This window comes from Aulonocara stuartgranti, assembly GCF_965226115.1.
Source record: "Aulonocara stuartgranti genome assembly, chromosome: 7".
Taxonomy (NCBI): Eukaryota; Metazoa; Chordata; class Actinopteri; order Cichliformes; family Cichlidae; genus Aulonocara; species Aulonocara stuartgranti.
In genome coordinates this window covers 6,229,757-6,257,032 of record NC_138945.1, presented here as the reverse complement: position 1 = coordinate 6,257,032, position 27,276 = coordinate 6,229,757, and the positions used below count along the sequence as shown (strand labels likewise).

Genomic DNA, 27,276 nt, shown 5'->3' with positions numbered 1-27,276 from the left:
AGAATCACAAAGTCCAAAAGCCCCTCAAAGTCCCTGGGTAATAAAACCCAGAACCAATAACAGTTTGCTTGTTTGTAATTAAAAAAAAGAAAACAAAAAAAATAATGAAAGCAGCAACAGTAACGGTGGCTGTCTGAATGTATTCCCTGTTTTCTGAAGCGACAGAGTAAGAAAGAAAATTCAGTGTGACTGCAGACAGCATGCCAGTGCTGCCCAACCTATGGTGAGACGTGTTTTCATAAGACTCATCTTGCACTTATGCACCCATCGCAGCCATCACAACAACAGGAGCGATCACCAGAGTGCAAAATATCCACAGAGCAACACATACCTCTCAGAAAGTGCTTTGCAGCCGCTTTCTACAAATTGCCTTCAAGAACCCAACAGGGATAAATTAAGCAGACAAATTGGCACCATATGCAGCCTGAAGGTGCCGTGCTATTGGATCATTTCTAGTGCCTGTTGATAAGTTGAATTACATCCAAGAAGCACTTTATCTTCCCTAATGCACCTTTATTTTGAAATGGGCCCCAGATTTGATAGTAATGAATGATCTGCGTCTTGAAATTGTAAATCCAAATGGTTGATGATGTTGCCATGATCAGCATAAATGCTGTATCAGCATTCTGTCTTTGTGGTTTCATCTCTCTCACAGTTGAGAATCTTTTTGGCTCCCCTGGTGCCGTTGTACGCTCCAAAATGGAAGTGTCATCCCATTGAACGTGTAACACAGGAAGCCTCAAACAGAATACATCACTCCACACCGTTGCTGCTTTATTGTCTCGCTGTTGAATCAGCCATCTCTTGTCTTTCTGCTGTGTTTCTGTTTGGTCTTCATTGTCAAACTCTCAGCAGCAAGACAACCAGGGAAATCTGGTTGATTGGCTTAATAACTCATTTTGTTGAAACATTTTCTTCTCATTTTGCTTCAGCAACTTGGCAAAGAGTGTCTCTTCACCACATCTTTTTCAACAGTGAAAAAAAAAACCTTTATGTTTTTGAACGTAAACATACGTAACACACAGTTTTAGACTATAAAAGAAATCGGCAACAAAAAACTGTTAAAAAACTGTACGCTTAACTACAGGTATTTAAAATTATGCAGTCTCATTCAATCACAATAATGAATGACAACTTAGGAAGTGCATAGTACTTGTACTTGTTCTTACATGTGAAAAATCACATGGAAATGTCATCGTATACACGCAAGTTACACACTTGAATTCTTATTTTAGCGCATGTTATGATAAATATGCTAAGAAAATGTGAGTGGTCTAAATTAGTAGACATTCGTACACAATATTGAGATTTTGTGCGACTCAGATACATTTTTGTCACATTCTTGTGCCCCGAACACCACACACTTACAGGAACACAGATTTAATTAACATTTTAATATCCCTGAACACAAACATTGACCAGGCGTCATTGATCACAGCACTGCTAATTTAAGGAACTGAGGTTAAACATTAGATACTTGCATTGCACACTTATTCTGCCCTCAGAAAAATTAAGCACATAATAGCAATAATAAATATGCACACATCAACACAAAGGCAGATAAAACAGATAACTCAATGTAAGCAAAAGTCCTTCTATAAACTACTGTACATGATTAATTAAGGCAAACTAATTAAAATTGAGTAGGGACGTGTTTGCTTTTGCAGTGGGTTCTGCAGGAAACCCTTTCTCTGTCTCAGTGCAATCTGTGTCTTCATCTTCTTCTTCTTCTTCTTCTTTGTAATTATTACACATTACTCGTTACTTTTCTCAAATGTAATGCAATACTTACTTGTCAGAGAAAGTGATTCATAATTTGTGCCAATGAATGTTTGGGGTTTTTGTACGTCATAACAGAGTTTAGTAAATTGTTTAGCCATCACACTGCAGGAGGATTGATATAAGTGTCTCCACAGTCAGAGAGTTGGTAAAAATTGTCAATTACTACAGTAATTATTTAGAATTCATAATTATCCCTGACACACAGAGATAAGATCGATCAGGTCCCACAGCAAATGACATCCTTTACTGCACGGCTATCTCATGAAAAGTCTTAGTTACAGTCAAATTATTTGAAACATAAAGTGGCTTCAGGTGATGTAATCATAAATAGATATCAACTATTGCGTGTTATTTATTTTTTAATTATGCAGGGGCTTTTGTAACACCGGCAGATTAAGTTAAAAAAAAAAGGAGGGGGAAATCAAATCATGGCAGTAATGATCTGAGCGTGAGAAGCATCACAATAAACTTGACTGGCACACTAATGAGATGTACGTCTGTTTGGGTTTCTCTCGACTCCAGCTACAGCTCTAAATTGATTTGAAACTTTTGAGAGCCTCACCAGAAAAGGAACAACTTTAGCCGTGTTTTTCCCCAAATGCTTAAAATAAACTACCTTCAGGCTGATCTAAGGAGAGACTCCCTGTGTTGTTATGTGAATTTTCTTCTGTGAAGAACAAAATAGAATTTTACCATTGGACACAGCCATGGTTTCTTGTAAACAACATATAAAAATAGTTCCAACAGGGGGTAATTTTACACACTTTGTGGACAATTTTTTCTTTCATATTTTTTTTAGAAATAGTTGCAAAAGAATGAAACGATAGAGTCTGAGAAAGAAGACTTACAGGATGCAGCTCCCCCAGTTTAGATGATATTAAAGTGTCCTTTAAATGCTGACTGCTTTGGCTATAACAGGCTTATACTTGAACCTCCAGGAAGCCACTTTCAAGTGCCCATGTTATAAAATTCTGTGGTAAAGTTTTGATTTAGGCTTCAATAAAATTAAATACAGCTTTGTGGTATTGTAGGAAGACACTGACAACTTCCTCCACCCTCAAAAACTCATCTTGGGTTAATGTGGAAAGCTGTTTCCATTTTGGAGAATGTCGCTGCCACCAAGAGAATCTTAACCGTAGCTGCCAGATTGTGCTGCAGTTGCTGGGATAACTGGAAATGAAACACCTGCACATGAATCCAGGAGTGGCAGAGGAGACCAATGAAAGTTTGAGTTTATGAGGGACTATAATCACGACGCAGGGTTTAGGGATCATTATATTTTCATGATAGACAGGCATAAAGCTGCTGTGGCAAATATTGCCACTTTAACAAATGCACAAGACGAATAATTTGTTCATAAATTACAATAGCCTGAAATAACTTTTTCATACTGACGGTAACTGCTGGCGGTAGCACCTTGCAATAACTCCAGCAAATGTAGTTGGAACCTGGACGTCATCTCCCCAGTCAAAACTGCTCATCTTACAACAGACAAAACTCAACCTTGGGCAGATGGATAACAACATTATTTCCACACACAACTGAGGCAGCATCAAACCGCTTACTGAGTGAGATATACAGATCAGATTATTGCAATAGGGATTTAAAGGCGGCAGCACGGTGGTTAGCACTGTTGCCACACAGCAAGAAGGTCCTTAGTTCAATTCCAACACCAGGCCGGGGTCTTTCTGTGTGGAGTATGCATGTTCTCCCCGTGTTTGCGTGGGTTCTCTCCGGGTACTCCGGCTTCCTCCCACCATCCAAAGACATGCAGCTTGTGGGGATAGGTTAATTGGAAAATCCAAATTGCCATTAGGTGTGAATGTGCGAGTGAATGTGAGTGTGAATGGTTGTCTGTCCCTGTGTGTTGGCCCTGCTACAGACTGGCGACCTGTCCAGGGTGTATCTCGCCCTATGACAGCTGGGATAGGCTCCAGCCCCCCCCCCGCGAGACCCTGAAAAGGATAAGCGAATGGATGGATGGATTTAAAGGCATTGATATTTTTTTTAAAGAACAACTAATCACTGTGAACAGATGTCGGCACAACGTGTCCTGCACGCATTGAATAGTTTTACCAGAGCTTGTTTTGAAAAATAAATTAGTTCACTAACCTAAATGAAACAGCATAGTGATTAAAAGCATTGTGAGCTAAAAAAAAAAAGAAAAAAAAAAAGCGATTAGCTGATGAAAATTGGAATATTTGACTTTGTAAGATTAAAAACATGGCTCCAGTGCTCATGGGGCCTGTTTAATCATTGTTTGGTCTAGCAAATCTGAAATTATATGGAAATGTTCACTTTGCAGTTTGTCTTTAAAAAAAATTAAATCGGAGCCTTGATATGCTATCGTTTAATGTGTCCAAATTATTGCTAATTGGAAAAATGTTCAGAGGAGGAACACCAGACCCAGACATGTTGATATTTTAAATGTTGACTTTTGAGTGAGCGCGAGGTCTTAGCGCAGCAAATGCATCACTGAGGGTGTGTGTAAGAGAAAGTGTGTCTGTCACAAGGTTTTCATAGGTCTTTCAATCACAGCACTCTGTTGGGAGAGCTCACAACACAGGTGTTAGCAGAAGGCCTGAGGGGGATACACGTCTCTATATCTGTCTCATTCATTCTCTCTCTGAAGCATCTTCTCGCTGCATCTCACACTACCCATAAATCAATCCATGCTATATATAGAAATATTTATTAATAACATCTGAATGGACAATGTACACACTCTGCCTTAGGTTCATAATACATCTTGTGTTTACAATATGATTAGTATCTCACAAAAAAAAGATATTTATTAAAAATGACTCATGAAAAAAATGATGCATGCATGGTACCTACAAACACAGAGGAAACTGTTATTCGTGACAGTGTCCAATACCGAGCCATAAACAATACTGGTATTAATCTGAAATTAAACAGATTTTAGTTAGAAAACAAACAAACACTGGCTTATTAAATTACTATCACAGAGTATGGTTCCAGTTAAAGAAAAGCAACATTGAGTGTCATAACAGTGGGACAGGGCAGCTTCACTGTGGAATCATTCAATTAACTTAAATGGGACCTGTAATGCTCATTTCCAGCTTTGTTTTATTTTATCAGACTTTACTAAAGTAGCTTTGCATGAATCAAAGTTTTAAAACCATCTCAATTCATGCATTGTCTGAAACAAACCTTTTTAGCTCCTCCCTTTCAGCCAGATTTCTTCTGATTGGCTGCCCCTCATAAGGAATGACTTGAACTGTCAGAGCTGTGTGCTAAAATGACCACATTATGGAGATCCCCTCTGTCTGACATCATACAGATCTAAGAACAGATACATCTTTTGGCACACAGGGATTACTATTTTAAATGTTGGCCATCTTTATTATAAACACCTCCTATTGTATATTCGGTATATAACAGAAAACAAACAAACAAAATTTATAGGACCCCTTTCATTGCAAAAGCTCCTCATTTCTCGCAAATTATTAAGAGTTACCACCTTTATGGTCTTCTAAGCACCTCTCTAAATTGGAACACTGAATGGCAAAATGGCAAAGCACATTAAAAAGGCACAAAGGAGTCCCAAAGGGGTTGCACAATAACATCTGCAGTCATTGTGTAGTCCCTAAGGATAACTGATTTGTTACAACATGGGTTTTATTTTTTGTAGCATCTGGGAACATGGTGACATCACTACAGGGGACAGAAAAACATGAGCAGTCACATAATCAGACAAACTACAACAAGCCAGCTGTTTATTCAGAGTATTTAGATCGCCTAAATTCAGCATGTTGAAGCAAACTGAGCTCATGTTGGCAGTAATGCCTCCTGTAAAAGACCCTTTCCATTCACCTTGCAGGACACCGGCCCTCGAGGCCTGGAGTTGGGGACCCCTGCCTTAGCTACTGAAAATAACAACTGAAGTTTACAACCCCATTTTGCTCTGCAGAACTTCTTTAGATCTTACAGTCCACAGATTCCTGTTTATGTTTTGTTTTCATGGCTCATCAGTCTTGTTTCCAGCAGAAGCGCACAGCTGTTTCCAGTGCAACAGCTTTAAAAACAGTCAAAACCTTCAGTCAGCATTTATCTGCAAAAGTGTAAAACATTTTCCAAAAGTAACCATGACAGACGAGACACCAAGTAGAGTACAGTGTCAACCATAAGTCATACAGTTTAATGTAAAACTTTTATTTCATGTTATTAATGTTTGTGCTGAAATTGTAATTGTAAATTCTTGTAAAGCCAAATAACATTAGTAAGTAATGATGACACTTATGTCTGGTTATCAGGATGATGTCTAAAAACAATCATAATTCATTTCCCTTAGATGAGATGAGTGGACTGCTCTTTTTCCACCGATGACAACTTATGTTTCCTTTATTATGACCACACCCTGTTAAAAAAAGGATGCCAATTTAACATGCACTAAAAATGTTCATTCTTACATTTTACAAATTCTTGGATCAAATCAAATCCTCTTCAATTTTACTTCTTAACAGGAAATCGTCTTCGCCCAGTGAAGTAAAACTAAGGTTTGCATTTGAATCTCCTCTGTTCGTGTCTGCTCCGGCTGCCAGTGATAAAGGCAACACAAGATATAACCAAATGCATGATGAGAATGAATCTTCAACACAACAAATAAAACTTTTAAAAGAGCTGAAATGTGTTGATCTGAACAGTGATGCTTTCTAATTCTGCAACTCGCCTTTCTAAATCCTACTATTGAGCAAATATGTTGCCTACGATAGCTGATCACTTGCACAAATCAATCGTCACAGCTGTGCATATTCACCTAAAAATATAATATTTTGGTCCACAAACTGCAATTTTCCTATAAACAAAAAAGAGGCATAAGCTTAATCTGTTAGATAATCTGTTAATACTGTCAGTAACAGCTCAATAAGTACTGTACTAGTTTAGCTGGAATGTAGTTAAGTGTTTATTTGGTTGTGAAGACAAAAGAGGAAGTGGGAATCAGACTTTGCTCCAGCCTTATCACACTAACACCTAGTTCAATCTAATGACACACAGTTTGAGTATTGGCTTATAGCTGATGTTAGCCCACTGCTGCAGCCACTTCTTAGCCACAATTTGTACTGTATGTTTTAACATCAAGTAGGACTGTCTGTTGGCCCGTTGTTCTACCACCCTGAGGCTCTATATCTGTGTGTGTCTGTGTGTGTTGGTGTAAGTATACTGGTGCGTGTGTGTGTGTGTGTGTGTGCGTGCGTGCGTGCGTGCGTGTGTGTGTGTGTGGTTATGGTGATGGTGGTGTCTTCAGGGAATTGGTGGATCCTCCTTGGCTTCCACTCACCGTCGCTCCTTGTCCAACCCACTGAACCACAACAGAGAAAGAGAGTTTTAGTTAAAGACCAAAGGGAACGAAAGTCTAGAAACTTCCAAAGACTGGATTGACATACTCAGTAAATATGCACTGTAAGCCAGGATGGTTTGCATCCAGGTTTGCTATGACTGTTGGGTTAATTGGCAGACCTTAATGTGTTTTGAAAGTTGTGGCAGTTTTTCTAAATAAGAAGATTTTTCAGAAGTGGAAGCCTCCGCAGCTGAGAAATCATGAACTACATGTGGAAATGCCCTTCAAAATTAAATGGGGGTGGCTCACCTGACACATACAGTGGGGCAAAAAAGTATTTAGTCAGCCACCGATTGTGCAAGTTCCCCCACCTAAAATGATGACAGAGGTCAGTAATTTGCACCAGAGGTACACTTCAACTGTGAGAGACAGAATGTGAAAAAAAAATCCATGAATCCACATGGTAGGATTTGTAAAGAATTTATTCGTAAATCAGGGTGGAAAATAAGTATTTGGTCAATAACAAAAATACAACTCAATACTTTGTAACATAACCTTTGTTGGCAATAACAGAGGTCAAACGTTTACTATAGGTCTTTACCAGGTTTGCACACACAGTAGCTGGTATTTTGGCCCATTCCTCCATGCAGATCTTCTCGAGAGCAGTGATGTTTTGGGGCTGTTGCCGAGCAACACGGACTTTCAACTCCCGCCACAGATTTTCTATGGGGTTGAGGTCTGGAGACTGGCTAGGCCACTCCAGGACTTTCAAATGCTTCTTACGGAGCCACTCCTTTGTTGCCCGGGCGGTGTGTTTTGGATCATTGTCATGTTGGAAGACCCAGCCTCGTTTCATCTTCAAAGTTCTCACTGATGGAAGGAGGTTTTGGCTCAAAATCTCACGATACATGGCCCCATTCATTCTGTCCTTAACACGGATCAGTCGTCCTGTCCCCTTGGCAGAAAAACAGCCCCATAGCATGATGTTTCCACCCCCATGCTTCACAGTAGGTATGGTGTTCTTGGGATGCAACTCAGTATTCTTCTTCCTTCAAACACGACGAGTTGAGTTTATACCAAAAAGTTCTACTTTGGTTTCATCTGACCACATGACATTCTCCCAATCCTCTGCTGTATCATCCATGTGCTCTCTGGCAAACTTCAGACGGGCCTGGACATGCACTGGCTTCAGCAGCAGAACACGTCTGGCACTGCGGGATTTGATTCCCTGCCGTTGTAGTGTGTTACTGATGGTGACCTTTGTTACTTTGGTCCCAGCTCTCTGCAGGTCATTCACCAGGTCCCCCCGTGTGGTTCTGGGATCTTTGCTCACCGTTCTCATGATCATTTTGACCCCACGGGATGAGATCTTGCGTGGAGCCCCAGATCGTGGGAGATTATCAGTGGTCTTGTATGTCTTCCATTTTCTGATGATTGCTCCCACAGTTGATTTTTTCACTCCAAGCTGCTTGCCTATTGTAGATTCACTCTTCCCAGTCTGGTGCAGGTCTACAATACTTTTCCTGGTGTCCTTCGAAAGCTCTTTGGTCTTGGCCATGGCGGAGTTTGGAGTCTGACTGTTTGAGGCTGTGGACAGGTGTCTTTTATACAGATGATGAGTTCAAACAGGTGCCATTCATACAGGTAACGAGTGGGGGACAGAAAAGCTTCTTACAGAAGACGTTACAGGTCTGTGAGAGCCAGAGATTTTCCTTGTTTGAGGTGACCAAATACTTATTTTCCACCCTGATTTACGAATAAATTCTTTACAAATCCTACCATGTGGATTCATGGATTTTTTTTCACATTCTGTCTCTCACAGTTGAAGTGTACCTCTGGTGCAAATTACTGACCTCTGTCATCATTTTAAGTGGGGGAACTTGCACAATCGGTGGCTGACTAAATACTTTTTTGCCCCACTGTATCTATATAATGAGTCATGTCAGTTAGTCAACTAGCCTCAGATTTAACAGGTTGCTCTCAGTCCCATTTGTTATATCCCTTGTCTGCTGCATGAGACAGGGCTGTCACTCCCAACACGTTGAATATAAAACCATATGGTAATGAGTGCAAAGTGATGTTTTTCAACCCAAACCACAATATCTTTGTTATGGTAATCCAGTATTTTTAGTGCCTAATCCATTCCAGGAGGTAAAAGCAAAACCAAGTGCAAAATACAAAGGTGCAGGTCATAATTTTCCGTCTAACAGGCATGTTCCAACAATCACATTTACATTACATGCTTCTGTAAAAGGGACTTTACCATACAATATAAAACGTGTTGTGATTTGGTGCTATATTGAACTGAAGTGCAAACTGCATCCAAGACATAAACTCCACTGCTACTAACACAAAATCGGTTCTTTCCAAACATCTGCACAGACAGCATGATGACCCCAGCAGCCCGAGTCAGATCTTCAACATGTTTTTTTTAAAAAACTTTTTACCCCATTAAAGCCATTAAAAGGCCGATGGGGTATTGTTGTTACCCTGCTGGGTGGGCAGGCAGACAGGGTGAGTTTCTAAAAATCTTGTGAAATACTCACTGTGTCATGTTTGGTTATGTGGAGCAGTTTAAAGCTTCACAGATGAAGATGAATTAAGCGCCAGTCATCTTTTGTTTTGTAAATTCTCTTTTAAATACTGCTATGACAAGTGCAAAATGTGAAAAATGCATAAACCACAAATTTGTTCCTCACAGAAATCCCATGGAAATCATGCTATATAATTAATTGGTTGGACTCTGTCAAAGTGAGCCTTTTTATCTGAGAGCTGGTGTTATGATTTTGATGTGGTCCTCTTTGATGTGAAATGAACCTGCCCGGGAGCAGAATGAAGGTGCACACTACCATGGAGAAATGTTTTAACCTGAGCCAGCCCTGTGAGACTGAAAATCCAGAGATATAAACTCCAAAGCTGGCTTGGGAACACACTTACCTCACTTCATGAGAGCAGCCCCTTCAGTGTGCATGTCTGTTATCTAGTTACTCATTCATGTGGCAAAGTGGAAGCAACCGAGCTTTCAACTTTCTGCATTTACTTTACTTTCTACTCAGTAACGTCTGAACTGTGTGTGTGTGTGTGTGTGTGTGTGTGTGTGAGAGAGAGAGAGAGAGAGAGAGAGAGAGAGTTTACAGTCTGGGCCGAAGAGCTCAAGCTGCTGAATTATTAATGCTCTCAGTGGTCAGCGGGTCAGTCCAACACTTTTGAAAAGCCGTAAACTAAAGTGGACAGGAAACCAGCAAGTGTTTGTGTGTGTCAGAAAAACACACACACACAGACATGCACATGTCTGTGTGTGTGAAAGCCACGTGTGTGTGCATGTGTGTGAGTGTGAAAGCCAACTTGTCAGATGTGTTTAGTTTTATTTGTTGAAACATAAATTTTGTGCGAATGTGTGAATACTCATTGCTTACATATTATGCATAGGCTTCAGCTACATATGTGTGTATAACTGTGTGCAAGGATGTGAAATATCCCCCGAGCCAGTTTCCCTTAGGTCTTCTGTGTGGATCTCTACACAAATAAGCCATTAGATGAGATCTCAGACTCTGCTGCTCTAGTCCAGAGCTGCTGCTAATGGCCTTAGACAAGAAATGCTACTGGTGAGTGTTTGACACAGCCCATTGTTTGTGTGGATGGGTGTGTTAGTGCTACACAAATGGCCTCAGAGACAGTGAAAGAGCTCCTCTGGCCTCAACACTGTTGGAAATATCAGGGTCATTGACCTCTCACCAATACTGAAAGTACACAGTGTGACAGCTAGTGCTTCATTTACTTTATTTTAGGATGGCTTCCTTTATGGCTTTATGTGGTTCTTAGTACAACACTTAGCTGTTAACTTGGAGAAGTGGGGACTGACACTGTGGTGTAAAACGAGACTTAACAACCTGCATGTTATTTTCAAAAAGCAGTTGAATTTTGTTTAATTTTACAATATACACACTCAAACTTAGAGGCAGCAAACCATTCACAGGCAGATTATGAGATAGAAAAACTAAAATTAAAGCATCAGAGCTTCAAAAATGATTGACAAGAAAAACAAAATGCAATGAATTACTACTAATCTGAAGCCTACGTTTAATTGACAATAACACAAAGACAAAGTGTTGATACAAAAAAAAGTTTTGATCTTAAAAAAATCACTGCTGAGCCTTTCAGGAGTAACAGAAAAGAATAAATCGAAAAGAATTTAGAGATTTATTCTAAGAATCCCAAGAAATCGGTGTACATAGCAGATAAGACTAAAAACAATGTTTTTTAAAGGGACATGAATTGGTACTTTTCAAAGTTCAAAACTCACCTCCATAAAATACACAGTGTTAAACTAAAGCATAAGACTACCACACAATATAAGGAGCCCAGCTGTCCTAAATCAAAAGTATTTCTACTTACCAAAATAGATTCTTATGTTTATGTTTTTTATGACAATTTGTTTGCATTGTATATAATTGCATTGTGTTTAGCCTCTTTCACTTTGACAGGCAGCTTAACAAATGAAATCATGTTTTAAAAACTGCATTGTGTATTTGCGTTGGTCATCTTTGTCTAAAATTAAAATTTGTTTGATGATCTTGAATTATAAATGAGAAAAAGAAAATAATAGGAATTCATTAAGGGGCAAGCACTAAATTGATGTACATTTTGTTCTTTTATGCTAATAAATAATTTATGTAAAAATTCAAAATGTATATATACCAATAGTTTTAAAGTCATTGAAATGTGTAAAGTAAGCAACCAGTTAATAAACATAATATTAGTGAATAGGATATTTTATCATCCAGAGGCCCTTTCTAGGGAAATATTAAGTTATAATAAACATCTTTGTTTCATTTAAAATTTATATGTATGCTCCTGGCATCAAACCCCAAAATGATTAAAGGTATCATATAAAAGTCTGTTTAAATTGACAATATCGTTGGAAAAGTCAGATGGTACCGCTGCAGGAGCTATGACGTAACAAATGAATGTTATTAAAAACTCTAGAATCACACATTAATTCTTTGAAATAGTTATTATTGGTTACCATGTAAATTTCCAGGCTTCTGATTTCATAGTGACCATTCTACTTCCTGTGTTAAAAAATCTACAGATAGCTAAATCCAGTGTCAGTAGCTAGCAAGTTAGCCTTTAGCTAGCTGCTAATCACTATAAGGTGCTAAAGTTATCTCATTTCAGTCAAAGTTCTTCTTTAAATTGTGCAAATAAGTGACAGGGCACATGAAGCTGGCAGTTGCTAATGCACGCCATGGCTGATGCCAGTCATTACATTTGCCTGGACAGCTTTCCATTTTGAGGTGTTTTTATCTTGTGACCCCCTTTAGCTGAGTACCAAAATGTTTGGCTTTGACAACTCATCATAAATTTACATGAATCAGTCCAGCATCTGTTTTAGCTTGCTCTGTTTTTTTTTAATGAGTGTGGGCTGGGAATTCAGAAATAGAAGCATCTCACCGAATGTAGCCACCTCTCTGTATGTCTCCCTCCCTTTCTCTGATAGCTAGGCGCCTCTGCTGTGGCAATCACAACAAAACAAGTCAAGCATACACAGGGGTTGTGGAGTACTTGTTTTATTTCTTTTTCATTCACTATATCGTCAAATGAACTATACAAAACATAAATTTAACACGGAATGTGAAGCTTATTTAAAATAAGTTTTCTTTTTATCGCAATAGTGCGCTATTCTGACAGAACTGTTTTTAGGTAAGAGAAGCATTTAAAAGCAGTTGTTTGGGACTGCCTCAGACTACTGTAACTCAATGGATCTCTGTATATATGGTTACTTGAGCATTACACAAGTATATCTGGCTTAAGCATTGCCTTAGAGTGACTTTAAAGGGATGGAGGGGCAGAACATCCAAATCAGCCACTTGAGGCTGGCTGCTAAAACTTTGTAGCAAACATAAACATCTTTAGAGCCTGGTGTCTGCCAGACATAATCTATGGTTACAAAACCTGTGGTTACAAAAAGACTTCTAGTTTTATAAGTGTGTAGGAAATTTCCCTTGGCTAATTTACTTTGTGACATCAATTTAGCTAGTTTCATAGATGGTATAAAAGACATTGCCACAATAATATATTAGGATATAATCCCAATATGTGTACAGTTTCAGTCAGATCTACACCAGGAAGGCAATGACGAAAATGCTGTACTATATGGTTTTTAATGGGCATTCACAAATCAATGGGTTTCATATAATTTCATAAAATATATGTCTATATTTTATATGCAATTCATAGTGCCAAGGCAGGCTGTGTCCTAAGCATAAACATATCGAGCACAATGTCTTTTTGTTGCCTTCTGAATGAAAATTTTCTGCAAATTATGTCACTTCATGTCCTTTGTACTAAAAATGCTAGCACTTGACTGTCTGTGTGATATGTTCACAAAGTTTATGGATCTTGCTAACAAAGCTAGCAAATACTAGCTGATAGCTTAGCTCTCCAACCCCCTCCATTGCTACTGCTTGCCAGATAGAGTGTACAAACCATCTTTTATGGACAGTATATTATGGCGAGTCAGAGATGAGCAGTCAAGCCATATTTGAAATCAAAGCTAATAGAGACATTAGTAGTGAATGGCCACTTAGAAGCCTTAATATTGATATGCTAAATTGATTGTTTTCTATGGCAAAAGCTTTCTTGTCAGGAAACCAATGCCAGTTAGTTGATCCACAGCTTTCCTGCTCAAATGGCATTTGTTTGATGTCAATTCATCCAGAAGCTAAATATTAAATTCTGGACCAGAGTATGAATCCCTTTGACTGGTGATTCCCTCACTTTTAATCCATAAATACATAAAACTCTCTTCAGTAAAATATCTGAATGCATATCAGATATAGACTATCCATTTCTTTGGTTCAGAAATGATTGGTACCCAGAGGATAGATCTTAATGATTGTGGTGACTACTTAACTTTTATACCTTGCATCAGAAGTATGGGGGAAATCTTTATATGTGTGTTTCTCATTATACAGTATAAACCTTCTACTGGCTGCTTTCTTTAGTGGTTGCCATAGCAGATCATTTGCCTCTATCTCACACTATCCTTAGCCTTCTTATTTTTATGTCCACAATTGTCACATCCATGAATCTTCTCTGTGGTTTACCTCTTTCCTCATGCCTGGTAGGTCCATCTTCAACAGCGCTTGAGCAATATATCTGCTATCCCTCCTCTGCACTTGCCCAAACCATCTCGGGCTGACTTCCATCATACAAACCTTCCCTTTCAATCTGGATCTTATCCTTTTCTCACAAATCTGTTGGAGTTGGTGGAGATAACACTCATCTTCACCAACTCCAACCTGCCTGCATTCTTTACTTCATCTCTCTTGCACATTATCCGTTTTATTGAATGGCTGACCCCAGGTATTTTAACTACGCTACCTTCACAATCTCTCCTCAGTTTATCTTCACTTTTTTGTTTCAAAAAAAAAAAACAACTGTCACACCTACCACACACCTCACCACTGTTCTGCTGTCCTCATACATTTCCTGCACCACCCTCACATACAGTACTTCTATGCAACTCCCAACTTCTTAAAGTAGTATCACATTTCCTCTCTTGGCATCTTATCATATGCTTTCTGTAGATCCACAAAAACAGTGCAACAGCTGACCTTCTCTATACTTTTGCCTCAACACCATACCCCATACCCATGGTGTGCCTCATCCTGCTGCAGTTACTCTGCACATGGCCGTTGCTCTTAAAACAGCACACTTCATCTCCACTTTTTAGGGAACCTCTCACTCCACATGATTGAAACATCAATCCGGTTCAAACAGTCCAGTGCCTTCTCTCCTATACATAGCTGTCATTGTATATCTAAATTATTGTAGATTGAGCCACACTGAGCCTTGATATTTTCTTTTAACAGTTAAATGTCTCTACATTGTAACCATTTATGATAAAGAATTCGATTGATGGCCATAAAATTTGATGGACACCTTTCTACTCCCCTCAGGACCAACTGAAAAATGGCTTATGGTTGTTCAACCTTTCATCCACCGCCTCATTAGGGACTTTGTGGTTTCTAAGTTATGTCTAGTGCTATGTTAAAAGATCTCATTACAATTAAGAAAATATTCCAGTATCCTCATGAAAAATAATTATATTTTTGCTTTATTTTACAAGACTTTTTTCAAGTGTATCTTCAATTTAAAACACCTAGTACACAAAGCAGGCCATACCTCTATGAGCGGGTGCCAGTGTGCGATTGGCTTCCGTGGGTACGTCAGCATCTCATTCCAGTGGTCTCGCCCAAGGCTCTCGGCCTCACTGCCTACCCTGCATACCCCGATCACTTCATTATGCCCAACCCTGGAGGACAGAAAAAACAGCACCCACAGAGACTCTAAAATGTTCTAAAATGCGCTGGCATGTCACATGAGAGTGCTAAATGTACAGAGGTAACTCACCGATCATAGTCCATGACAGCTATTAGCAGGCTGATCTGGTCAATGCTCTCAGGAGGAACATCAAACACAATGGCCTCATTGTACACTGGATTCAGAGTGTTACGCTTAGTCGATGTCTTTCTCTTCTTTAGCCTTCGACCATCACACATCAGAGACACTTTCACATATGGATCTGAGAAGAGAAAAGGTGTTAAGACTGAAGAAATAATTAAACAGATATACACACACTAATGCATGCATACCTCATCTTCCTACACCACCTCTTATTGGACACGACACACTGTACTGTTGATCGGCACCCACCTGAGGCTCCAGTGATGTCCATGGCTTTGAGGTTTCTGGCTTTGATAATTGTGATGGTAAGCCTGCCAGCCGTTGGGAGATAGCACAGTGAGAACATCAGCTCTCCAAGGTCCACATTGTCCTACAAACAAATATATTGTGTTCCTATATTAGCACTGCACATCATCAACTTTAATTAACTTTTTAGATTCAACAATACAGTCACAGATGGAACACACAGGGATCTGTATATTGGCAGTTAAGAGGTTTGGTGATAAAATTATACTATATGGGTAACGAAAAGCACAACTGCTGTTAGAACAAACATGAAGGAATAGGAACCAAACAAAAACTAAGAGACATCTATTTCAGGAAACCGATTATGGATAAAAGCAGCTTTGGTTTATAATGAGCAGCACAGTTAAAGCGGATCCAACATGTAACACCAGAGGAACTTCACATATGGATCGTGGCTGAAACGCGGAAGCCTTTCAGAATCATGTCTGGATGATTCATCATTAATCACTAATAACCACGGCATTACTGTATCCCAGTATCAGTCTGTGCTAAAATGTGTGGAATCTACAATCAAGTTTGAGCTACTACTAAGATTATAAAAACGTCACTGCTTCCGCTTCTTATTCACATTCATGCATATGCCAGACTCTTTTCCCAATTAACACATCTGAAAATAACGTGTGATGGTGTGATAGTGAGCAGTGCGTTTATGAGGTACAAGCACTGACAAGATTTATCACAGGGAAACTCTGATTTCTATTTTTATGCCTCCTCTCACATATCTGGCTGGTAGTTAGCTTCATGTTAGGAAACCTTAGAAATTAAGTGATATATTTACAAAAAGTTTTTTTCTTCTTCAAAAGACTGATTTGCAGTTTTTAAAATAAGAACTAAAAATACAAGTTTCAATGGATAGGGTAGCAAAGCAGGTTAAGAGTGATTAATACAGAGGATACTAGCGATAATGTGTTTAAGATTCGTCAGGAGAAACCAGTCTACTAGAAAGACTTGTTAAAGATGTAGCAGAGACAGTGGAACACCATTGTTTCACTTGGAAATTAATAAGTGCTCCATCGCATACTGTACAAGATGATTTGGAGTCTGATTATGAGAGCAGCAGAAATGCCCATTAAGAAGCTACTGCTCAGAGTCTTCAGCTGAAAATCACTGAAAATCAAATTGAACAAAATGAGTTAATTCATCATAGATGACAGCATATGCATGCCTGCAAGCACACTGACACACACGCGCGCACATGTGTCGTCCAGGACCTGTGACATTCTAAGTGGGCGATGAGTTGATTCATCACACGTGTTGCTGAGGCGAAATCTACCTCCAACACCACATTATTGGTGTAGCTGTGAGCCTCGGGCATTAATGATATGCAGCTTATGAAGCCTTCGAGGTTTAACACACAAATTGGGGCACAAGCACAGGAATGTACACTCTGACACTCACATAAAGGTAAGCGTGTGCGGGGAAGGTAGATCAACTAGCCCTTCAGCTCACTACAGGATAATGTGATTTCCTTCTCCTATTTCACACATACACACACACATACACACATACTAAAGTTTTCAGACTATAGGATGTCGGTCACTACTCTTATGAGCACTCAAATCAAGCCTGCGGTCAAGATTATGGTCACTTGCGCTCGGCCAATGAAATTAGAGTGGTGCTTTAAAGCGCTCCAATAAAGCAGAGAGAGCATATGGACGGTCCATCTTCTCCAATTATAACACTAACACCTGCTCTCCCTCAGGAGCAGCCAGGCTTTATCTATGAGCCTCTCTCTAGCTGTGTCTTTCATAATCACGCAGTCTAACTTGATCACTCTCCTCTCGTTCATCATTCTGCTTCGTCCTTCCACTTGTAGCCGGTCTTTAAAGTGTCATGTTTAACATTCTGATATGATGAAATAAACCACTGTGTTTGATATTTCTTAGACATCCAGACATAAAAAAGCATATGAAGCACTTTCTTTATGTGCTGCACCAAAAAGCAACTTTTTCTACTGGTAATGAGAAGCAAAGAAACATCCATCTATTCGCTTGTGCTTCTCAGGGTTGCTGGAGCCTATCCCAGATGTCTTAGGGTGAGAGGCAGGGTACACCCTGGATAGGTCGCCAGTCTGTCGCAGGGCCAACACATAGACAAAGACAACCATTCATGCTCACATTCACACCTATGGGCAGTTTAGTGTTTCCAATTAACCTATCCTCATTAACTGCATGTCTTTGGACTGTGGGAGGAAGCCAGAGTACCCGGGGTGAACCCACACAAACATGGAAATTAAACTCAGGACCTTCTTGCTGTGAGGCAATAGTACATGCTAACATGTCACCGTGAAAGAACCACGTCTTAAATATATCTTTTATGACACATGGTACATAGACTGGTTCTTATATAGTGCTTTTCTACTCTATCTTGAGCACTTTACACAACGTGCACATTGCACACAGTACTTTTTTCCCACTGTTTCTGGGTGCTTCCTAACCAACATCCACACTCCGATGGATGCGTTGGAGAGCTACATGGGGTTAGCATCTTGCAGCGTCTTGTACTTGGCATGCAGACTAGAGCAGACTGGGACCGAACCATCAACCGTCCAGTTAGTAGGTGACCTGCTCTACCACCTGGGCTACAGCCACCAAAACAGCACATAGTGGAATGTTAAACAACTTTAAACAATCATTTTGTGCTGTGACAATAAGAGTCTCTGTCAGTTGCTGTTGTTGTGGTAGTAGACCGTACTGTTTGGCTGCCTGATACTGCAGAGCATCACAGAAGTACTGAACAATTGCACTCCAAGGCAATAGAGTTAGTCATTCCATTAGACAAGAAACGTATTCCTCTTTTACTTTATTAAGCAGATTTGCTGTTAAATTATTCATCTAAAATAAAGTGGGTGCCCAGAAAATGCTATCCTAATATTTAGGACCTGTAAAGTTCTCATTGCTCAACCATATATGTATTTAAATAATTTTACAAACGTGAACTGACTTGACAAAGATTTTGTTTTTACTCAACTTTATACGGCCTACCCATTTCACATGCTTTATTGACATAATTGTATTTTGTACTTCTATAAACTGAATCTGACTGCAAGCAGCTGCAATCTGTACTCAGAAATTTCCATTCCATTTGTAGATTGAGAGTAACTTTTTCTACCACTTAGATGCCACTTAGACTGTGAAATACTCCATTCTTCTTTTTTTAACAATCACTGTATCCATGGCAAACTAATTACAGTTTTACTGGCTCATTAGATCTCCACAGCTTTAAACAAAGCTTTCATTCATGCTTCTTCTACTTTAAATTTTACTGACTATATAAAAAAAAAAAAAAAAAAAAAAAAAAACTCTTACGCCCCTGCGGGCGGTTTATCCTTCAAGCTCGGGTCCTCTACCAGAGGCCTGGGAGCTTGAGGGTCCTGCGCAGTATCTTAGCTGTTCCCAGGACTGCGCTCTTCTGGACAGAGATCTCCGATGTTATTCCCGGGATCTGCTGGAGCCACTCGCCTAGCTTGGGAGTCACCGCACCTAGTGCTCCGATTACCACGGGAACCACCGTTACCTTCACCCTCCACATCCTCTCGAGCTCTTCTCTGAGCCCTTGGTATTTCTCCAGCTTCTCGTGTTCCTTCTTCCTGATATTGCTGTCATTCGGAACCGCTACATCGATCACTACGGCCGTCTTCTTCTGTTTGTCTACCACTATGTCCGGTTGGTTAGCCACCACCATTTTGTCCGTCTGTATCTGGAAGTCCCACAGGATCTTAGCTCGGTCATTCTCCACCACCCTTGGGGGCATCTCCCATTTTGACCTCGGGACTTCCAGGTTATACTCGGCACAGATGTTCCTGTACACTATGCCGGCCACTTGGTTATGGCGTTCCATGTATGCCTTGCCTGCTAGCATCTTGCACCCTGCTGTTATGTGCTGGATTGTCTCTGGGGCATCTTTACACAGCCTGCACCTGGGGTCTTGCCTGGTGTGATAGACCCCAGCCTCTATGGATCTTGTACTCAGAGCTTGTTCTTGTGCTGCCATGATTAGTGCCTCTGTGCTGTCTTTCAGTCCAGCTTTGTCCAGCCACTGGTAGGATTTCTGGATATCAGCCACCTCCTCTATCTGCCGGTGGTACATACCGTGCAGGGGCCTGTCCTTCCATGATGGTTCCTCGTATCCCTCCTCTTTCTTGGGTTTCTGCTGCCTGAGGTATTCACTGAGCACTCGGTCAGTTGGGGCCATCTTCCCAATGTATTCTTGGATGTTCGTTGTCTCATCCTGGACTGTGTTGCTGACACTCACCAGTCCCCGGCCCCCTTCCTTCCGCTTAGCGTACAGCCTCAGGGTGCTGGACTTGGGGTGAAACCCTCCATGCATGGTAAGGAGCTTTCTTGTCTTTATGTCAGTGGCTTCTATCTCCTCCTTTGGCCAGCCTATTACCCCAGCAGGGTACCTGATCACAGGCAGGGCGTACGTGTTGATGGCCCGGATCTTGTTCTTACCATTCAGCTGACTCCTCAGGACTTGCCTGACCCTCTGCAGGTACTTGGTGGTTGCAGCCTTTCTAGCGGCCTCTTCATGGTTCCCATTTGCCTGCGGGATCCCCAGGTACTTGTAACTGTCCTCTATGTCTGCAATGTTGCCTTCTGGTAGTTCAATCCCCTCAGTTCTGACTACCTTCCCTCTCTTTGTTACCATCCGACTACACTTCTCCAGTCCGAACGACATTCCAATGTCATTGCTGTATAGCCTGGTAGTGTGGATCAGTGAATCGATGTCTCGTTCACTCTTGGCATACAGTTTGATGTCATCCATGTACAGGAGCTGGCTGACAACTGCTCCGTTCCGTAGTCGGTATCCGTAGCCAGTCTTGTTAATGATCTCACTGAGGGGGTTCAGGCCTATGCAGAACAGCAGTGGGGACAGAGCATCTCCTTGGTAGATCCCGCACTTGATGGTGACTATATATATATATATATATATATATATATATATATATATATATATATATATATACATATTAGGGGTGCAACGATACACAAAATTCACGGTTCGGTTCGGTTCGATACTTTGGTGTCACGGTTCGATATTTTTTCGATACAAAAAAAATGTTCATGCCTTTTTAATTTGTCATTTATTAAAATTATAAATATATATTTTAACTCAAAAGTACAGTTTTTAAATTTAACCCTAACCCTTTGCGTGTTTTTTATTTTGACAGCGAATGCGGACCACTTATGTGCACCCCTGGTTATATAGCTCATCATATTGCAGCCACAGAAATGATTTTGTCCATGAAACCATAAACAGTGTTGGGAAGGTTACTTTTAAAATGTATTCCATTACAGAATACAGAATACATGCCCCAAAATGTATTCTGTAACGTATTCCGTTACGTTACTCAATGACAGTAACGTATTCTGAATACTTTGGATTACTTAATATATTATCATGCTTTTTACAACTACGTGAATGTACTATTGCTGTGTGATTTATTACTATTACTGAAGGTCCGCGACTCCGAACTGTAGTAAAGGGACCTCTGACTAATACGGCGGGGTCCCTGTCGGCTCGTAGCCGAAAAATAGCTTTACTTTGTTGTGTGGGTCAACTTTTCTTGCGAGAGACAGAGAGAGGCGTTGAAAGGCTGCTCCAACGGAACTTGTTGTTTTCGGAGGAAAACACGAACACGGTGTACAGTCGAGTCTTAATAGCTTACTTACAACTGGGCTCGTCAGGCACTCTTCTTGGCTGAAGTGGTTATTATTATATTTACATGCTTCCAGCTCCCGTTTTTCCTCGATGACAACTCGTACCTTTCCACTCCCCTTTTTCTCCCTCCTCGCGCTCACAGACCCATAACGTGTATGGCAGTCCATTCTCCCTGCAACACGGACTACACTGCCCATGATGCTACATTCTTTAGAGCTATGCTTGTAGCATTCTGTCTGTTAGCTTAGCACAACAACAACGAAAAGGCGCTCTCTCACCCAGGAAACACACAGTCGCAGAGAGAGAGAGAGAGAGAGCGTCGCCCTGTAACCATGGCAACCGTAACGCTGCCGCCTGGAACAACAGAACGTAGCTGTCAAACAAAACCAAACAGTCCTGACCCGCGACAAAATGAAACAGGAAAGTACCGCAGTGTAATCCATTTATTTCAACAAAGTAACTGTATTCTAAATACCACCTTTTTAAACGGTAACCGTAACGGAATACAGTTACTCATATTTTGTATTTTAAATACGTAACGGCGGTACATGTATTCCGTTACTCCCCAACACTGACCATAAAGCTGCACTTTCTTTTTGCCTTATAGTCTGATTTGTCATAACTTTTCCGTTTTGTGGTAAGCTTTTCTTTGGCTGTCACTTATTCACCCTGACCTGTCTTATTTGGCTCAGCAGAACTAAAATATATATCCTGCTGCTTTTACACACACATTCACATAAGCTCAGCGATTCTCTGCATCCTCTCACATGTTTAAGCTTGCTGCGGGAGATTTCACTCGTCATGTTTGCGTAGTAAGCTAACGATTGATAAGATGATGTCAGAGGAATTGGTGCGCAAATTATCATCACTCACCAATCAGTACTGTCGCTCTCTATACACAGTTCGCGCAATTGCAAAGTGAAAGCAAAAAACAAGCGCAAATTCAAACGCGATTTCAATATGTCACATATTGACAGTGGCTCACCGATGCCAATGACATAATTACCCAGCTACATTTCCGAAAGAATGCAAAAGCATTGACATATATTTTTCCTTCCTACAAAAGCCCGACGGGCAGGGAAGAGATAGATTTTGGTAGCCCGACTGAAAAAAATCGCTAGCCCCAGGACGTCGGGCTAGCGATATTGCAAGCCCTGTATCTGATTGAGGAATCACTCATCTTTGGAAAAGAGAGTTTATTACAGAGAAATGGCTCTTTCCAAAATAAAAGCTATACTATACGCTTCTTCTGGGCCATATTCTCAGCAGCATATTAAACATATCAGGTCCCCATAAGGAGAATCATGTGCTAACGGCTGTCTAAATGACTCGGGTAAAGTTTGTAGCATGCATGCTTGTCGTTTTTGTCTGCTTCCACTTGTCTTTGCACTAGGATGATGTAAATGTGCAGTCATATTCGTTGTGTTCCCACTAGTGCTTTCAGGTTAATCTCGTTGAAATGACCTTAACCACAACACGGCAAATCTCCGTTAACCAGCTACCCCTGATCGTCCCGTGCATGGGGCTAGACGGCCAACACGTTAATGAGCTAACTGCGCTAACACACTAGTTCCCACCCATGTAATTAAGCATTGCGTGGCACATCCAACATACTGTTTTACTTTAGTCCATGACTCGCTTACCTTCAGGGTCATACGTCACATGAAAACCAAAATAATTCCAAACGCCAGATCTGAATGAGGGTGGGGGTGGGGGGGGGTTCAATTTGCCATGTTGCAAGGAGAGCTTAACTTCTGTCTGGCTAGCTTGCCCTGTGCTCTTCCTTCTGATGATGCTGTCTGTGTTGAGCGCTCAGCGGATCTGCGCTCGACAGTGCAGCCTAGGCGGAGTAGTCGAACACAGATTCACTGAGCGCTCAACACAGACAGCATCGTCAGAAGGAAATTTGATAAAATAAATTACAAATTTTGTATTGTTCGATACATATGCGTACCGAACCGAAAGCACTGTATCGAACGGTTCAATATCGATACGAATATCGTTGCACCCCTATATATATAGAGAGAGAGATACATATATAGATATGTCAATGAATCATTGCGTTAAGGTTATTGTGCTCTGTAATGGGAGGTTTTCGGTTTCCCAATTCTCTTTCTTCTCTCCCTTTATCTCCTTACTCAATTACTACTCTCAGGGGTAGTAATGGGTCAGGTTCTTTGGATGGCCTGCCCTGTGAGTAGTGGGGTGCTGGGCTCTTTAGCGGTCAAACTCAAGCTATGCCATATTTAAGGACCAGGTGGTGCTCATATTTCTTGCCAGATCATTATTGCCTATGGTGGTGATCGGGCCCTCTGCTGTAAATCAAGTTTTCCTTGTGTGTGTTCGGTCTGAGACCATGCTCTTTTGTCTCCTTCCCAGTGATACTTTGAAGAACAACAGCTGAAGACAGAGTCCTCCATCTTCCCCAGCCTGAAAGATCTCTAGTTTCTCTCTGCCACACTTACCTGCTTAACTCCAGCCAGTCACCTTCTTTTTGGAGGAAGATGTGCTTTGCTCACTTGCCTGCCTGCTCTCTTCTGCTTATTCATTTCTTTCTCTTTCCCTCTGGACTCCATTGGCTGCCTGTATACTCCCCTGCAGTCAGCTGCTAAAGATAACCAAGTACTTCATACTCACGTGGATCTCAGCTAACTCCTGTTTCCCTCTCCGACAGGAAACTTTGACCCATTCCTATAGAGCAGCACTTACCCGATTCGGTTACTTTGATTAATTATTTGGTATTGTTGCTGTAATAATGATCTGTAAACTGACGTAAGAGTCCTCCTTTTGAGTCTTTTTTCCAATTCATTATGACAGAACGATTTGGCCATGCGTGCAGCTGTGTCCCATGTCATGTTGTTGGTTGGCCAACACGAGCAGATTCAGAGCTTGTCAGCTGAGCAGCTACAAGTAGTCCACCAATGGCTCAAATGAACAGAAAGAAATGGCGAAATAAATGAAATGAACAGTGCAATTCAAATCATGAGCTGACACAGCCTTGCCCCACTGAACCCACAGGCACGCCTCAGATGGTTGAAGCTGAACCCCTGCCCTCCATCTGTTCCATGTCCTGAGCCCTTTGGAAGTCATTTGGGTTATTGTGGATGGTTTCTGTTGCAATGGTTACTGTTGTTTAGCTAAACATCTTGCTCCTTTACAAATGATCCCTCTTAAATGCACCACTTAATGAGGCTCTCTTGTGGGAAGAATCTTACCCAAACAATAACCCTGTTGAGTCCTTCATTTATGAATGATTTGTGGAGGATTCAGGATGGTTTTTGATCATCCTTTTCATGAGGAAGAGGCAGCAAGGAGGGTTTAAAATTTATGTCAAGTAAGTGAAAGTGTGCAGCAATTTCTGTTGAGTTTTGGATGCTGAAACGAGAGTATATGTTCTATCAGGTATGAGCTATCTTCTCAAGGTGACCCTGCCAGTTTGGATCATTTAATCTCATTAACCATAAAAGTTAACTATCACCAGCAGAAGCAGGTTCTGGAGAGAAACCTTAAATTCCAGTTATCCGCGGTTCCTACCACCTGATCCTCTCTAACTTCCACTTCCGGTGTCAGTGGACAGGATCATTCTGAGGAGTCAGTGCAGCTCAGCCGTGCTTAAACTAACTTTGCAAGAATTGCAGAAAAGGATCAAGGCTGAAGTCTGCATCTACTGTGGCCAACCCGGCCATTTCATTAGCCCCAGGAGGCCAAAAGAAAATGCCTCCCAGGAGAAGTGGGGATGTTGGTGGAAAGCACCCAATTTAAAACTGTTTCTAAAATGTTGTTGCCAGCATCCTTCTGTTTTATTCAGGATTCTGTGACTTTCCAAGCTGTAATTGACTCTGGAGCTAAACAAAGCTTGTTAGACAGTCAATTTATTCAGAAACTTGGAATACCACAAAGCTATTAACCACTTTTCTCTGGTCAATTGCTATCCCTGCCAGTTCCTAGTCACTCTCTGTCACACATAGCTCTGGATCTTTTTACTGGTCTGCCCTCCTCTGAAGGCAACTATATAATGCTCACCCTTATCAATAGATTTTCTAAAGCTGCTCCTTTTATAGCATTACCCAAGCCCCGTTTGACCACAGAGACTGCTCAACTACTTGTCCAGCACGTGTTCTCCCATTTCTGTTGATACAGTATCAGATAGAGGCCTTCAATTAATCTCCTAAGTAGGGAAGACTTGTTGTGGGGCATTTAGACCTAGTGTTATTAGCTTGTCTTCAGGGTTCCATCTCCAATCAAGCAGCCAAACTAAGAGACCAAATCAGGAGTTAGAAGTTGGATTACGTTGTCTTGTTTCTTCAAATCCTACCTCCTGTATTAACTATCTAACTTGGATTAAATATGCTTTTAACACTTCCACCTCTGCAGTTACTGGAAGCTCTCCTATCAAGACCTCTTTAGGGTAACAACCCCCTTTGTTTCCTGCCCAAAACTCATGGTCCCTTTGAGCCAAGAAATTGTTTTCCTTTTAGAGATGTGGGCTGGGTTACCTTCGCTTCAGTGATCACACCTGTTGCCCGTTCCTGTTCCTGCAGAGGAGTACCCGAGTCTGTTATTCCAACCTTTCATTAGATGTTAGATGTTTCTTGTTTCTGGAATAAATATCTGTAAACTGCCACAATCTGATTGTGACAAATTCTCTGTGTACTATATGCACTGCAGTGTTATTTATGATTACAATCAAATTTTCAAGATTTTTCTTTTCTTTTTCATCTTTTCAGTTTGAATAGTAAAAGAAATGAAAACTACAAGGACCAAAAAGTAAGCATCAGAGCATTTGACTCCCTTAAACACTGGAAATCCTGTTACATGAGAGCCAGTCAGAAGTACAATATATCTGCCTGGATGAACATGGTGGAAATAAATAAATCACTGACTAGGCTGAACTTCAGCTGCATAAATAAATACACCCTGGCAGAATCAGGTTAGGCAAAAGGATCCTTCATAACGTCCAGTCGAGTAAGACTAGTGTAAGACTTTAATCTGTAAAGAAGCAAACTAAATCCATTGCAACTTATAAAGGAAAAGTTGCTCTGTCACATGGGTTCCAGCAGAGATGCATCCATAGATCTGAACATTTCTTCCTCTGGCACACTGTGCATAAAATGCATGCTTACTCTAGTCAATCTAAGATTAACAGACTGATTTGCCCATTCCTAACTTTTTTTGCTCTCTCTTTGCTTCTTCAGCCTAATGACTTGTGAGTTAATTGTCCAATTACCTCTGAGATGTTAGTACTAGAAAGTCCATATTACCTTTTATAGCCACTACGTTACAGCTTTGGCGATTTAGCTTTTTACCCTCTTTAACCCTTTAAGACCTACCATAGAACCAAGCCCGCCAGAGCTTATATTATATTTTTACATGCTGTGGAGCCATTTTTGGGAGCATTTCAAGTTGCTATACATCATTACAACCATTACAGCCTAAATTTTAATAATATGTATGCATTAAGTGCATAGTAATTACATAAATTGCAAAAAAGTGCAATAAACTACAAAACAATTGAAAATCGTTTTGTTTTTTTTTAACATATATTTCTAGTTAGAGAAATTTAAGAGGCTTATCCCTCAAAACTTTAAATACAGAAAAGTTGCACAAAATAGTTTCCTACCACAGGAAATTTATTTTGAGTGTCTTCATAGTTTTATTTTTGAAAAACACCAATTTTTATACACTGCAGGAAAAACGAAAATAAATATTATAGTGCAAAAACAGCATATATATCAAAATAAAATATTTCC

The 27,276-nt window shown here is 40.5% G+C and overlaps 1 protein-coding gene across 1 annotated transcript in view; it reads right to left on the bottom strand.

Moving 5' to 3' along the window:
- Positions 1–4,492: 4,492 nt before the first annotated feature.
- Positions 4,493–27,276, bottom strand: part of syt9b (synaptotagmin IXb) — a 62,385-nt gene continuing 39,601 nt past the window's right edge. The window contains exons 5-8 of the mRNA XM_082538585.1: positions 15,806–15,926; positions 15,503–15,674; positions 15,275–15,404; positions 4,493–7,105 (exon numbers count right to left, since the gene is read on the bottom strand). Of these exons, the coding sequence (XP_082394711.1) occupies positions 7,028–7,105; positions 15,275–15,404; positions 15,503–15,674; positions 15,806–15,926 (501 nt within the window). The 3' untranslated portion in view covers positions 4,493–7,027. The remainder of the gene's footprint in view (positions 7,106–15,274; positions 15,405–15,502; positions 15,675–15,805; positions 15,927–27,276) is intronic.